The sequence below is a fragment of the Anomalospiza imberbis genome, chromosome 3 (genome assembly GCF_031753505.1).
Source record: "Anomalospiza imberbis isolate Cuckoo-Finch-1a 21T00152 chromosome 3, ASM3175350v1, whole genome shotgun sequence".
Classification (NCBI taxonomy): Eukaryota; Metazoa; Chordata; class Aves; order Passeriformes; family Viduidae; genus Anomalospiza; species Anomalospiza imberbis.
The window spans coordinates 110,640,515-110,656,545 of record NC_089683.1 but is presented as its reverse complement, the minus strand read 5'-3'; the positions used below and the strand labels follow the sequence as shown (position 1 = coordinate 110,656,545).

The 16,031-nt window shown below is 40.5% G+C and overlaps 1 protein-coding gene across 19 annotated transcripts in view; it reads right to left on the bottom strand.

The window, feature by feature from the left end:
- WDPCP (WD repeat containing planar cell polarity effector) overlaps window positions 1-16,031 on the bottom strand; it is a 148,748-nt gene that overhangs the window by 58,343 nt on the left and 74,374 nt on the right. For 18 of the 19 annotated variants that reach the window (XM_068186405.1, XM_068186412.1, XM_068186415.1 and 15 more), the window contains 3 exons: window positions 13,137-13,746; window positions 8,871-9,059; window positions 6,231-6,349 (listed from right to left, as the gene is read on the bottom strand). In XM_068186405.1, the coding sequence (XP_068042506.1) occupies window positions 6,231-6,349; window positions 8,871-9,059; window positions 13,137-13,746 (918 nt within the window). Of the gene's footprint in view, window positions 1-6,225; window positions 6,350-8,870; window positions 9,060-13,136; window positions 13,747-16,031 lie in introns of all 19 variants that reach the window. The other variant, XM_068186419.1, reaches the window with a different exon arrangement.

Sequence of the window (16,031 nt, the reverse complement as noted above, 5' to 3'; positions counted from 1 at the left end):
AAGGGCACAGCAGAACCACAGAACTGTGACTGCATCTTAATTCTGCAAGTCCTGCGCCGCATTTCAGACTTTACTTTCTAGCCCTGCCTTCTCACTCAAAAAATGGAACACAACAGAGCAGGCGTGTGCTTGTGCCTGTGTGTCCGTGTCAAACAAACAAGATAATTTCATGCATTAGAAAATATGACACGTACAATTTACAAATGCTTGATCAGAGTGAAGCTAAGCCGTGAGTCAGCGCTGCCGCAGTTAACGAGTGAAAAATGGTTCCATGCCATTCCGTGCTCCCTACACGGCCACACGAGGCTGTGAGACAGAGGCAGGAGGTGCTGCAGCCACTCCCCCAGCACACAAATACATCTAGCAAAAGGGTGGGGGCAAAAAGGGAGGTTACAGCTCCCCAAGGCTTCCCAATAAATCCACCTCTGCTCAACATTTTACATAATGATATAATGTGTTATATTATTATAAGCAGTGACATCATAATGAAATACCAGAGTGCTACTGAAGTGGCAAGGAACACCTAAGATACATTTCTGTACTTGTAATTCAGTTCCTGTATTTTTTAATTATAGATAAGGATTTAGAGGGAAAATAATTATTCATTCTATAAATACTGTTGTAATGGATCCCTGGCATATAATTAAGAGGCCTTTAATTTTAATTTTGTATACAGAATGCTTGTTTTTGGAGGTATTCCATATTTTACATTCAGGGCCTGCAAAGCTCTAAGCTTCTATTTTAGTGGAAGCTGAAGAAGATGTGGGCTTGCAAATTTAAGAACTTAGCTTTCGTAATGATGGATACAAATAACATGGCTGAATCCAATATATTGCAAAGAATTTTCCTTCCTTCTTATTGCAATCTGTTTCAATTGTGCTGTCAGTGTTCCTTTGCCCATCTCGGCTTGGATGGAGCACCTTCTTTCTAAAGTGCCCTCATGCCTAAAGAGGATTCCCATCATTGCATTCAGCACTTTCTAGAAGCTGACCTCATTGATGGTAGAAAAACAGATAGACTCTAATCTCCCTGAAAATGTGAAAATGGATGTCCCCAGTTATTTTCAACTGAACATACAACCTTTTGGCCTACAGGAAAGAGTAAAATCACTGGCACATGATTTTTACTAGGTGAGGATAGCCCTTCTGAAAAGGTAACTGCATTTCTCAATTCTAGTAAACACAGACACTTGCATCTTTAAAAGTACAATGAATGGAACTTTTCTGGCAGACTCAGCAGGCAGGTCAAAGACTGTCTCAGCATGTAGAATGAATTAATATTTCTCTCCCATGAGCTGGTCCTTCTAAAAAGGCTTAAGGCATATTGGTGGGGTATTCAAAGGAAAGCTGGAAAGAGGAGTGAAACCTTTTGTTTATATGAACATTTTTCAGATTTAGACCTCCAAATATTTAAGCATTTTAATGTTTTAACCTTGTATGAAAGACTCTGCTCTTCCCTGTCCATCCCTGATGTGCCTGGTCTCCTCCACAGCCCACCACACACATCCTAAGCTGTCCTCCCTTATTTGGCTCTGTGCTGCCACTTTGCCTCTCTTGCAAGACATTGTAGATTCCCACACCTGCCTTCAGACCTTTGTCCCCAATACCTTGTCTTTTACTCATGCTCCTAACCCCACTTCTCTGATGCTTCCTACCAAACCTCTGAGCTCTTCTCCTTAGTTCCTTGTCTTCTAGGTTTGACTGCTGTGAATCTGCTGCTTGCTCTTCCTGAAGCCCAAATGAACTGCAAAAGGCCCTACTCCATGCCAAGAAACACTTTTTGAACATCAGCCACAATTTTACTGCACATAACTTAGAAAGCACTATGCTTCCTCCATTTGCTGCACTAGGGTACCAAATGATCACTTTGCTTTAGTGCCCTCACACTCACAAGAGAGTAACAAATGCCCCCTAATGCTGAATCAAGTTTACAGTCTTACAGGGCTTCTGCATCCAGTCCTCTGGTTTGGTCATACAGACACATTCGTAGTGATGAAAAAAATCACTCTGAAGAGATACATTAGCTATTTCTAACTAGCCTGAGAGTATTCAGTGCTAAATGAAAGGGTAAAAAAGTGAATATATCAAATAATAGAATCATAGAAACATCTAATATCCTGAGTTGGAGGGGACCCACAAGGATCATGAAAGTCCAGCTCCTGGCCCTGCACAGGTCAGTTCCAAGAATCATACTTTGTGCCTGCAAGCACTGTCCAAACACTCCTTGAGCTCTATCAGGCTTGCTGCTGTGACCACTGCCTGGGGAGTCTGTTCCACTGTAAAAGCACCCTCTGGGGGAAAAACCTCTTCCTAATATTCAACCTAACCCTCTCCCAGCACAGCTTCAGGCCTTTCCCTCAGGTCCTGTCACTGGTCACCAGAGTGAAGAGATCAGTGCCTGCCTCTCCACTTCTCCTCATGAGAATGCTGACCACAATGAGGCCTTCCCTTGGTTTCTTCTTCTCCAGGCTGAACAAACCAAGTGACCCTTCTGGCTGCCAGGACACTGCTTTCCATCAACCAGGATCCCCAGGTCCCTTTCCATGGCACTGCTCTCCAGCCTCTCGTTCCCCAGTCTGTACATCCAGGGCTGCACCATCCCAGGTGCAGAATTTGCCACTTGCCCTTGTTGAACTTCTCATGGTTGGTGACTGCCCAGTCCTCTCTATTTGCTGAGGTCTCTCTGCAGCATCTCCCTGCCTTGGAGGGAGCCAACAGCTCCTCCCCCTTGTGCATTGTCTGTGAACTGGCCCAGTGTCCCTCCCAGTCCTGTGTCCAAGTCATTTATGGAGATGTTGAAGAGCACAGGGCCAAGGATGGAGCCTGCAGGACCCCAGCAGTGACAGGTCCCCAGTCTGATGTCACCCCGCTCACTGTAACCCTTTGTGCCCCAGCCATGAGCTCACCCATCCCAGGATGAGTTTATCCAGCTGGGGTAGGGACATTTTGTCCAGAAGATCCTGTGAGAGACAGTATCAAAAGCTTGACTGAAATCCAAAAGTGCAACATCAACTGGCTTCCCTTGATCAGCTGGGTGGGTTACCCTGCCAGAAAAGGAAATCAGGTTTGATAAGCAGCACTTTCCTGTCATGAAGCTGTGCTGGCTGTGACCAAGGAGTGCATTGTCCTTCAGGTGCTCTTCAATACCTCCCAGAATAATCTTCTCCATTTTACCAGCCACTGAAGTGAATGTGACAGGCCTGAAGTTTCCAGGGTCATCCTTCTTGCCCTTCTTGAAAACTGGGACAATGTTTGCCAGCTTCTGGTTAGCTGTGGCCTCTCCAGATTCCCAAGACAATTCAAAAATCATGGAGACGGGCCTCACAGTGTCATCAGCCAGCTCTTGGAGTGTTCTCAGAGGAATCCCAGCAGGTCCCACAGACTCATGGAGGTCCAGCTGGAGCACTGGAATGGCCCTCAGAGCTCAGTTCAGGGAACTGGGAGCCCCTTAGCCCATCATTGGTGTTGAAGACAGAGACAAAGAAAGCATTAAACACCTTTGCTTTATGGCCTGTTTGTGAGGTGACCATCCTCATCCTGTACCAGGCTGATGTTATTTCTGCACTGGTGTTTGATATTAATGTACTGTAAAAACCCTGGTTTAATGGTCTCCCACAGCTCTGGACAGCTTCAGCCCCAGCTGAGCTTTGGCCACACAAAATTTCTCGCTGCAGTGGTGAACAGCAGCTCTGTATTCCTTCCATGTCACCTGAGCTTGCTTTCCCTGACAAACAGGTAGTGGGAGGAACTCCCCATTTTCAGTGTCCTCACGGGTATAACATGGTGACCTGAGAAGGCAGGAGCATAATTCCCTTCTCACTTTTCTCCTGTTCTGAACCCACAGCTGTGAATCAGGCTGGCAGGAGTGCCTTGCCTTGCTAGTCTATCCCAGAGTTGCAGCAGCTTCAACTTTCATGTGCCTGAACCAGTGGGCACTGTGCCTCCCTGTGATCCTCCTAGACATTGCATCATGCCTGGATGGCATTCAGGCACCCAGAACCATGGTTTACCATTCCCCAACAAATCCGTAGTTCTCTCTGCTTAGCCTACATCTAAATCATTCTAGTCACTTAAGAAAACATCTAAAAGGAAATAAACACCAATTAAGGCACAGCCACTTTAATGCAATAATGATCAGCTCTGAACATCATTTCCTTGCTTTCTATCAGATAAATCTCTCATATTTGAACATTTAATTTTGTACTTAGATTATGTCTTCTGAGATAAGCTTTAAGCATTACCATCTGTTCTGCAGCAATCACATGATCCTATCACTTTGATTCAGTTGAATACAAATCCCTTTGAAAACAGGAAAACAGCAAAATAACACATTTGTTCCAAAAACTGCCACCACTGTAGATTGTTCAAGGGCTGCTTTCCACTGGGAGGTGAAAGACATGAGGACACTCTCGTGCACAGCTCCTGCTGTGCCCCACGCTGTCCAGGCAGCACTCTACACTGAAGGTTCTTGTTTTAGGAGGATTGAGTCAGTGTTTCAGCTGCAGCCTCAAGGGCTGACAGCTCAGCCAGGGCCCCATGCCTCTGCATGCCTGCTAGCACTTGGAAGCAAATCCTGAGTCAGAGGGAACACACCTTTCTCTTGCAGATGTAAGAGCACTAGAGTTACACCTCTCAGCAATCTCTGAGGCATTTTTCCTGCCTCTGTCCTCTGCAGGCAACTGGCCCACGGCCACAAGAAGTTGGCCACTGCCACAACAGCATCTTCCCTGCTGGTTTCTAGGAGAAAGGCCGTAACAGAGTTTGTACCCACTGTTGTGGCCATGTGTGTTAAGAAAACTCCAGTGAAGGACTGGTGCATATTATGCAAATATTGGATCATTCTTCTACAAGGAATAATTTTTCCACTGGAATGGACCTATTCACCAGGAAGATGATCCTCTTCAGACTCAAAATGTAGAAGACAATATAGAATACTTGTCTTCCAGATTAGAAAAAAAAGCACATTCTATGCTATCAAAGTAACTTGCTTTGCCCATGCAGACAATGTATATACAATCTGGATGAATCACTGCAAAAGGGTGCATTGTAAGTCTTTCCATTATGTCCATCTAAACTCCTTCTCAACAAGATGTTACAAGCATTTTATCATTCAGAAGGCAATTTCTCCTTATTTTCATCCACTGGATAATTCCCAGAGGGAATATCACAGCTATATTTGTCACCAGGTTGAACTGCTGCATATCAATATTTATAATGGGTTCAAAAAAGTACAACAGTAAAGCAATGTACTATAAATTCTTGCTGAATTTGTTATTATTTCTTGTTTAATATTAGAGCAGCTTCCCTGTGAAGACAAGGTGAGGAAGTTGGGACTGCTCAGCCTGGAGAAGGGAAGGTTGTGTGAAGACCCCATAGCAACCTGCCAGTATCTAAAGGAGCCCACATGGAAGCCAGAGAGGGAGTCTGTCAGGAACTGCACTGGTAGGACAAGGACTAATGGCTACAAACTGAAAGAAGGGAAATTTAGGTTGGATATATGGAAGAAGTTCTTTACTGTGAAGGTGGTGAGGCACTGGCACAGGTTGCCCAGAGAAGTTGTGAATGCCCTGTCTCTGGAAATGTTCAAAGCCAGGTTGGAACAACCTGGTCTACTGGAAGATGTCCCTGCCCATGGTGGCTGGGTTGTAATGAGATGATCTTTATGGTCCCTTCCAACCTGAACCATTCTGTGATTCAATACAATTCACAGACAAATTCAACATTGCATTTTCTCCTCTTATTTTAATGGCACTGAAAATTACTGGAACCTGAATTTACATATGAGAATTTTAAAAGTGAGACTGACAGAATGATCAGATATCAGTGGTGCAAAGACAAAAATGTCCTGGACCATGCAGCATGCTTTGGTGTTCTAGCATCTTTTTAAACTCAGTGTTTTCTCCAAGTTTTAAAGTTCTTTCTATAACTACTCTGCAAGCAGTTGGTGAATATCAATCTCTCAGAAGCATGTTATCTTTTTTTTTCTATCAAGCTAAATGGGAAAGGGTGATTCATTTTAAGTGTATTGATGACAGAAGAGCTCTGAATAGCACTTTATCTGCATTACTCTATTTGAAAGGAACAAAGTGCAAGTTAAACAAACATTAACAACAAATGCATTTTTTTCAGGGGTGGTCCTCTTAGAAAATGTTAACCACATTAAAGTAGGTAGTTATTGAAATATGCAATTAATTTTTAGTTGATAGAAGCTGAAACTGTCACTCACCTAAGCAGGTGGTGGAAGAACCTTCTTGCATATCTGCTGATGGGGTCCCTGTACTCCAGCACAGTTCTATCCAAGAGAGGCCTTGTTGGAGCATAAAAGGTTCCTAGGCTTGCCTCAAGCTGTGCTGTGGAATTCAAACACAGCAGCAATGAAACAAGTGAATTAGTTTCAATTACAACAGGTTGCTCGTGTTTGCAGTCAGTCAAATTCCTCAACCAGTGATGAAATGTGATGTTGTTGAAGGACAGATGAAATTAAAATATGACAGATTGTACAAACAATCTTTGTGCATATAAACTTTGGCTTGGAGGCACAGCTGACAATGACTTTGAGCAACAAAAGCTATCAAAAGGATAAAGAAGTCTATAACACATCAAGTTCTCACCAGCAGCCTACAACTAAAAGTGACTCATGAGACTAATACAGTGTGAACAAGATTGTCCAGTAGAGATCAACTCTCAATTAGCTCAAATCGTCTTTGTCCTCTTAGGCAAACAACAAGGGAGTTCAGTTTTTCAGGGATTATTGTGTTAGGTCAGCAGGTAACAGAACCCTCTTTGTGATGGCCTTGAGGTCTAAGGAACCTCCTTCGGTCCACAGTTCTTTAAAAATTTTAAATAAAAGGGCCTAGAAACCCTAAGGGTTTGACAGCATGTAGTGGTGGGAAACAGGATAACCTCCCTTGTAATCAATAAAATAAAGCCCTTTTGTCACACAAGTTCTCTCTTCTTTAAATACTTTCTGACTGCTCTACTCCACAGCTCAAGCTCTTAGGCATTTTTCTACACATTTTTAATACAAAATTATAAACAATACAAGTAAACATACAGTATACTTATGTGTTCCACAGGCTTAGCTGAAAGGAAATTAAATAATCAATAATATTTATGCTCTTTGACTTTTGCTTCAGAGTTAACAATGTAGTACAAGGCCTTAAAGACAGAAAAGGGAGAATTTGCTATATAAGTATTTGCTGTATATTTATGTTGTTCTACAAGCAAAGTATAGCCTATTGTCTCATTAGGCAGACAGAATCTCATTGATTTGCCACTATTAATGTTTGTTTGAACTAGGCATTTCTGTATTTAGTGACAATTACTCTTTACTTCCAAGCATAGTTACATTTGATTTTATTAGGCTTGATAGCACTAAATGTGCTAATATTACTGTGTTAGTTACACTGGCAAGCTGTTAGTAAATTAGTTTTGTGTTATCTCCAATCTAGATAGTAAGATAAGTCAAACTTAAAAGGTATTTTCTTTCAAAGCAGCAGTCAATTTAGATTAAAATAGAAAAACAAGCCATACTCTCTTGCCATTGCTGTTTTCTTGATAGCAAGTTTCGAACTTCTGAAATATTTCAACTGACATGGAATATGAGTGACTACTGGCACAGTTATACATTCATTAAATAGCCCAGCTTGATGCTGAAGGCAGGATAAAGATCTCAAAGATAACTGCCCCATCACTATAAATAAAGGGTCCCACTGGGTTTTGTTAATAAAAAAGAAAACAAATTACCATGCCAAATTTGTTAGATTTAGATAGAATAACTCCTGGATAGAATAAAATTCCTTCTTCTGTAAACAGTGTTAGGGAGCTGCATGGGGGAAACCCACAGATATCTGTTTATAATGTACATATTTTTAGAAGAGTATCAGAGCCAGCCCTTTCCACAGGTCCTTTTCAAAGCATGTTTTATTTAGAGTTTATATGTTGTGTTTGCAACACCGAGATTTTTTTTAATCAGATCCCACAAAATGGGATAGCTGATGGCTTGGCAGCAGTGTAGGACACCTTGGAGTTTTTCTATCATCAAACACACCAGAATCCTAAGTATTCTCTCTTCCCACAAAAGATGCCTGGTCTCCAGCTGTCTGCCTGCTAGACTGGAGGATAACACCTTCACTAAATCAAGGCACTTCAAATCTTGAAGTCTATTGAGTTTCAAGATAGCAAATCAAGAGGAAGGCACCACACCAGGCTTTAGCAGAGATGGGACTAAACTTAAAATTCATAATTTCTTCTGAGGGACCCCAGCTACTACTGCAGGGGGCTAGATTACAGTGAGGACAAATGCTTTAATCCTAAAGGAGGCAGCAGAGGATAGTGTATTCAAGGCCTTTGCATTTTGTAATGAAAGAATGACCCTTTGAAAACACCTTAAAAAACATACTAAAATCTCTTGTCCCCACTTCAGGGAAACAGCTCTCCTTAAGTTGGTGCTCAGCATGAATATAACACAAGTATTTCAATCCTGTATTAACTAACCTTTTTCTGTAACATAAGCTAAATTTATAGAATGTAATGAAGTTACAGAATATAATGCTAGTGCTATATACAAGAAGTAATGCCTATAACATATATATATATATATATATATATATATATATATATATATATTACAATGTGCATTATTTTAGTATCATTATTGATACAAACTAAAATGTAGTCAATGCATTGGTCCAGATTTTATAGAAATTACTTGTCCACAACGACATGTGATTATGAGGCACCATAATCTGGCTGACTGTCTGGATTCTCACTACTGTCTTCTTTATCCAGTCAACAAATACATTGTCATAATCCCCACGTGAATTACCAAGACACCACAGAAATCCATTAGAAATACAAACAGTCTCTTACCTTCTCTGGCTGGTGTAAGCTTTTGTTTAAGGAGGTGGTTGCAAATGGCACTCAGGCAGAAAAAGCACCGCTGGCCCATGGTGTTCCAGTTCATGGTGCTCAGGACATTAATTGCCTCCTGTATCTCATCATAACGAATGTACTGGTGGATGATTTCCTCAAGGCCCAGTTGTCCTCTTGTGAGCACACCTTTAACAAGAAATATTACAACCAGAGATAATGGGTTTATGCTTTGATACAGAGTATGTAAACCAGTAGCTGACCTTTCCAGCACAGTTAAAAATAATTCTCATAATTTAAAATTAGTTGATGGGTTTCAGCATCAAATTTTTTATAAGAGATAGCACCTTACTATCTGGGTATACTTAAACTGAGGGTGCTGGTCAGCAGACAAAAGTCATCAATGAACTTCACACATGGATATTGAATGAATGTAGCCAAAAGTCACTGGTGACAACATTACGGAATGAAATTTGGCTTAGACAAGGTAGAACAAGTTTATTTGCAGTTTATCACTATTGCAAGGTAGGTAATAAATTCACTTTCACAGCGTCTCCTTCCTGTAGGGAAACAGTTCTGGACAACACTAAACCCCAGCATTTGTCTCACACAGATCATCTTTGCATACAAGAGTAGAGCAGCTCCAACTTCCAAGCAACTCTTACTCTATTACTCTCCATTTGGCAACTGCTCTGGAACTTCCTTCTAGCTTGGCAATATTCTCTAAGTGGAACATTTTTTCTGAGGGGATGCCATGGAAGTTAGCATCATTTTGATACTACAGACCTTTGAATTACAGTTGCACATGAAACCAAGAACAAGCTTGCCACACAAATGTTTCTTGACTTGTAGGTGTCAGCTTCCAAACAGAAAAGGTGACTAAAAAGCTGCAGGGATTAATGATATTTATTGTCTCTGACTAACCAAATGATCAGGTGACATTGGCCACACATGGCATTTTAGCAACTCCTGCTCACTTTGGGTCGCTCTGATAGAGTATTCTTTATCAGTACTCCTCCAAATATTAGAAAGAGACCAGAATAAATTTACCGTTTCTCTTTCTTTAAATAAAAACATAGTTTCTGGGTTGGTGTTTTTTAAATTTTTTTTAAATTTTCTCAGTTTATATTCTGATGTTGTTTTTTAAAACTAAACATATGGAAAAAGTTCTGATGAGAAAGGGAACAAGCGAATTTCAATGCTGGTATTAAAACCATAGGGCTGGCTGGAAAACAAGGCCTTGTAACAGAGAAAAGCAGACCCATTATTTATAAAACATACCTCACAAAACTTTCATAACTGTTGTGAATACTGTTTGTGAAGTGAAATAAGAAGCGAGGGGGAAAAACATCTGAATACAGCTAGAGGAGAAGTAAACTGCAGAGAACTTGCATATACAGAACTGATTTTTTTGGGGAAAAACCTTACATATTCACATTTAGTAACAGAGAAGTACTTAATTTTTTTAGCATCATTAAAGAAAGGCTTTCTATCATATTTCACTTTATATTTGCATGTATTAAAGCTTATGGACATTATGCTGGGTAACAGCCATGTTTAACCTGTTAATATCTAATACTTATGACAGACTTTATTCTTTATAAATGCTTAGTGTTTTTAAAGTATTACAGCAGCTGGGTAACCTCCACACTAACCTCTCAGTGGAGATGAAAATACATGTTTTCATGTTAATTAAATGCAATACTACATTTAAAATGCCTTCAGAGGCCAGCAGTCCTGAACCACTGGCACCAGCACCATGTTTGGCATTATCCATGATCTGGGCTGACATCAATGACAAGAAGCCGCTTTTGGAAATGAGTTTGGCATTAGACATCAAAAATATTTGCCATTAGTGTTTGAGGGTATGTTTAATATGACTTTTTCCTGAAATAAATCTGGATAGACAGCATAATGGAGATTCACCGAACTTATCCAAAACCATAATGTAGCTGGAAGTTAAAAACATATTTGCCTATTCTCACTAACATAGTTTCTTAACAGGCTTCTGTGGGAAACAATTCCAAGCCATGTGTTACTCATGGGTTTTATTTCATTCCTGAATGCCTGTCTGGGTCTTGCTGTCATGAGCCCCTAATTCTTTTGCTATAATTTATTATTGCATTTAATTAATTTATTTATTTGTTCTGCATGATTTCTTAAATAGCAGAAACTTAAAAACTGCTGAGACTGTGAAGAGGGACTTACTAATCAACAGAGTGTTCCCCTGGCAGTGTGGCAAACTGAGGAGATGAGGTATAAGGCTGAACACCAGGATGAAACAGAGAGCAGCATATTTTTGCACGGTGGACTACAAAGAGGGAGAGAGGGAAGAGGGGAGAGAGTTTTTTCTTCTTCCTAGAAGAGATTTTACAGTAATTATACAGAATGAATTTTAAAATGTGATAACTTTCAGCTGTAGAGGTCAACATCTTCCCATTTGGATGCTTGACTTCTCCTGGGTGGTGAGCTTCCAGGCAACCTGCTTGGGAAAAAGAGGTGACAGCCAACTCACTGCCTAATTGATTTAGGAACGGTGCCCAGGGAGACAGTCCAATTAAGTTTACAAGCTGGCAATTAGCAGGAAAGGCCTCTAAATCCCTGTACTGAGAGCCTGCTTGCCTTGGTAAGAACATAAATGTGCTAAAGATAGCAAGGGGAAAGCTGTGCATTCTGGAAAGCTGTTGTGAGAAAACCTCACCAGGGAGGACTGAAGAAAAGCAAGGTAGAGGCTGGTAGAGTGCCTCCTGCTCAACTCCATCCCACCAAATCAGGACAGAGATAATTTAGAGTTTTTTTTTTTTTAATGGTCAACATGCACAAAATCATCAAATAGCTGTTATAATTACTGTTCTGGGGTACTCTGTAACTATTAAACCTGTCGTTGAATTTAATGCAGCTTATTATCTCAAAATGAATGATAACCTGTAAACAGGTTTTTAAATAGTTCTTTTGGATAACAGCAATAATCTGGATCGGCTCTTTTAAAACTACACAACTCTAAGTCAATCCAACATCTTTCTGTTACTAACATCCTATTACATTAATTTAGCTTTTTGCAGTGCCACATTGGTTAAATTTTTTTAATTCACTCTTTCAAATTTTTACGTCTTTGGTAATTTTAGACAGCTTTTTCCCCACAAAAGTACATGTGTGTCTCATTAAGTAAAGAAATCAAGTAGATTTTCAAATCTTACTATCACCTAGGTTGTTATTTTGAGTCTTTTGGCAATATGTTTGGTTCTGGTTTTTTAATAAAAAAAGGCTTCTTCCTAATCTCAATAGCTTTATACAAAAGAATCATTAAAAACTCACATAAAGATCTAGAGAAGCAATCCTGTTTTCTTGGACAGACAATGGGCAAAATGCTGAAATTCTCCAGGATGGCTGTCTGCCCTGCTGAAACACTGGCTTGGGAGTCAGAGGGTTTTAGCATGATTGTTTTTTAGCTCTCACAATGGGCTTGCACCATTGTAACTTGCCTGACTTGAATGAAATGAATACAGTTCTCACTGATGAGCCACTGCAGGGGTTTTGTTCTTAGTTCAGCCACTGTGTAACTCTTGGAAAGCCCTTTAGCTTTTCTTTGCTGCTTCTTGTTTTTCTGCTTGTAAAAGGAAGTTAGTTGTGGTTTTACTCTTTTAAAGTCTCTTCACACCTAAAAAGAGAAGTGCTATATAAATTCTAAAATTAACATTATTACTTCTTTTATTCACAACTCCTTGCAAATTAATTGAGACAGCAAACTTCTCTGAAGGTTATGAAAATAATTCTTCTTCTATGGAAAGTCTTCAAAGGAAAAAAAAGGGTGCAACTTCATGTACCGAAGCCAGGAAGAACAGAATACTGGACAAATATACATCACACATGAAAAAAAAAATTTGGTAAAGAAAATAGCATTACTGTTCTATTATTAAATATAGCTTATTTTAACTTGTTAGGGTTATTACTACAAAGTGAATACAATTCTTAAGATTATATACTACAGATTAAATAAATTTTCCAGAGGAAAAATTGTTATGTTTTATTAAAGTAGTGAGGAACATTATGGGATGCTGATGAGGCAGCAGGTCAGGGTCCTATTCTATGAATAGGGAAAGGTATAAAAATATTGAGAAACATAAAGAATTCCTTAGTATCTTCAGACATCTTTGGAACAATTTGCTTTTAAGGCTCATGTACCTAAAATTAGGGTGTTCCCAACCTTGTGGGATACAGATGTTTCTTTGACAGGTCAAGGTTCAACAGATGTGCTTAGTAACTCACCAAGTTTAAAGTGAAGCACTCCCAAGGGTCCTTTATCAAATCTAACCAACAAACAATCGTGAATATCCATGCTGTCAGGACTGGGAAATGCACCTGGAGGAGCAGCCCACTGGATCTGGATGAGGCTGGTGGGCACGTCACAGTGCTTACTGAATTGCAGAGTTGCCTCAGGTGAATATTCCTGTGCCAAGAGCTGAATTTTAATTGGGGACAGTGCCGTGTCAAAAAGCTGCAGCTCCCCTTGAGAGCTGCCAACCAGCAGCACGGCTCCGGAAGGGTGGTAGGTCATTACAGCAGGGAGCAGCTCTGCTTGGGCCAACAGAGTCACCTGGCTGTAGGCTTCGTACAGAACTACTGAGGAGTCTTCACAGCCCAGCACCAGCTTGTCTTCTGTCACATCCCTGCAGCAGCTGATGGCCCTGGCTCGCAGGGGGACCCTGGTGACGGCGGCGCACTGGACGCGGTTCCTGCCGCACGTGTAGACGCAGCTGTCGGCCATGGGCTCCTTGGCTGCGGACACCGAGCACTCCACCGTCAGCACCTGCTGGGGCTGGACAGAGCTGAACCTGGCATCCAGGGGATCCCACTCCGTGCGGACGTAACTCAGCACCTGGCAAAAACCCAAAGCCCTTTGGTACTCATTTGTAGCCATTTACTCTCAAAAACAGACTGCTATGAATGCGCTTTCCTGTGGGTCAGTCACAAGGAGGCATTCTCGAAATGGAGCTCTGAAATTTACTCTTTTAACATTTAAAAGGTTAATTCATTTGATTAAAAAACCCCTCTGCAATGGAGTTTGAGCCATATTTGTTTGTCTGGACCTATGTAAAACAGGTTAGCAGAACCGAAGATAATAGAGGGGATGGTCAGCGATGGTAAGAGGAGAAAGGACTGATGTAAAAGAATAACTAATTATTCACAAGTGGGCTGGGGTAAAAATCCCAAAATTCTGGGAAAAATCTATAGTAGGTTACTCTTAGCATCAAGCATAGAGGATTTTTGATCATTTGCTTTGGGCCATGGTAACAGAAAATATTCCTCTGTAGTGGTAGAAACAACGGCATGTTAAAACAGCACCTACTATACATTGCCAAATGAGTAGGTGGTAGATGTTCTTGGGTGCCATAGAGTTTTAGATGCAGAAATAATGAATTTGTGATAGCAGAAAAGCAGGGACCATTACAGGGTACTTGAAAGTTAAACGAATGGGAGGAAGAACACAAAGGCAGAATGTGATAAAAAGACAGCAGCTGGCAAAGAGCAAGAATCTCTAGTGTGGAAACATGGCAAGTACCCTTAAGAGGTGGAAACAGCAGTGGAGACCAGTGAAGAGTCATGTACTCTGATAAACAGGTTTGAACGAGAGGTGTCATACAGCAGGGAAACCATGAGAGAAACAACAGCTGTAAATAAGTTACAGATGAGCTTATGAAAAGCTATTTCATAAAAAATGGAGAGAAAACCTGTGGCTCTAGAAGAATGAGAGTAGTGCAAGTCAGTCAGAAACTTGCTGGTGTTTGTTCATGCAGAAATAAAGAGTGAAAGGAAAATGTGAACCTGAGCCGAACCCTGCTCTCTTGTATACCCACAGCAATCTCCACATTGTAAATTAAAGCTGCTGACCTGCTGCAACTTTTGGAAGCCCCTTGAGTCCACGTGGTATGAAAGCACAGAAAGGGGTAAAAAATGTGATTAAAAGGTAGAGAGAGGATGAGGAAGGAAATCTAGAAATTTCAGGGTGAAAACAGAAAGATACACATAATGTTAGAGCAATTTAAATTTGATTTTCACAGATCACAAGACCAACTGAATATGCAATTTAGCCTTTCATCCTGAAAAGGAGAATAAGAAATTCAGATTTTTTTTGGCATACTACCGATTACTTCTAAAGTAACTGATAAATTTAAAAACAAGCTTTTTGGGATGCTGATCAGATTGATTAGGATCTTTTGTTCTGACAGTTTACTTATTTTGTCAGCAAAGGGGTTTCTCATTCAAAAGAAAGAAAGAAAAAAAAAGGATTATTGCAGTTCTCTGGCTGGAAACCAGATGACAGTTAATACAAAAATCTTTGCTACTTTTAGATGAGTAGCTAGGGACGTGCAAAGAACCACTTAATGCAAAAGCACCTGATGCAGAAACCTGATGTGAAAACCACATATACCAATCTCAACAGAGATCCATGAAAATATGTATCAAAGAGGGAATAAAAGATTTCTTTACTTTTATAGGCTGAAAAACATTTTCTCACCTCAACCATTCCCTCACCCATGGCTTAGCCTCTGCAACTAGTCATTTTATGCCCATAAAACCTTGCAGTGGCTACTGTGCAGATGCTAGAACTGCTGAAGTGTGTTTATTAGGGTGTTAAATTGCATGGCAAGGAAACTCCTAAAAGAGGTTATTGTGGACAAAGGATTACTGTGACCACAGAGTTCTCTAACCCCAAATAAAGACAAAGGGAAGTGTAAGTGTTTGTTCTGCAGTTTTCCCTAGGAGTATGTATAGAGACTCAGGTAGCTCCCTTTCAAATGTGTGAAACTGCAATCTTGCCCAAGCAAGTCTTCAAAGCTTCTATAACTTCAGTGAAATGAGCCTTGAGGCTCTCTGGGACTCACATTTCTGTCTTCCTGTGGGAAGTTTCAATGTACTGCATTATTCTGCTACATATTTTGACCCCAAACCACCATTCTTCTCTGGACAACTCTTCAAAATCTCCAAGAAAGTCATGAAGATCCATAAAATCATCAGGCTATGAGAGATGAGAGTCTGAAAGCACTATTAAATTCTGAAGAGAAACTGGCCTTGAAGGTTAAGGCAATAGAAAAGAAAATATGTGAAACACGGGTTTTACAACTACATAGGAGTGACTGGAGGAAAACAGCAATAGAAACA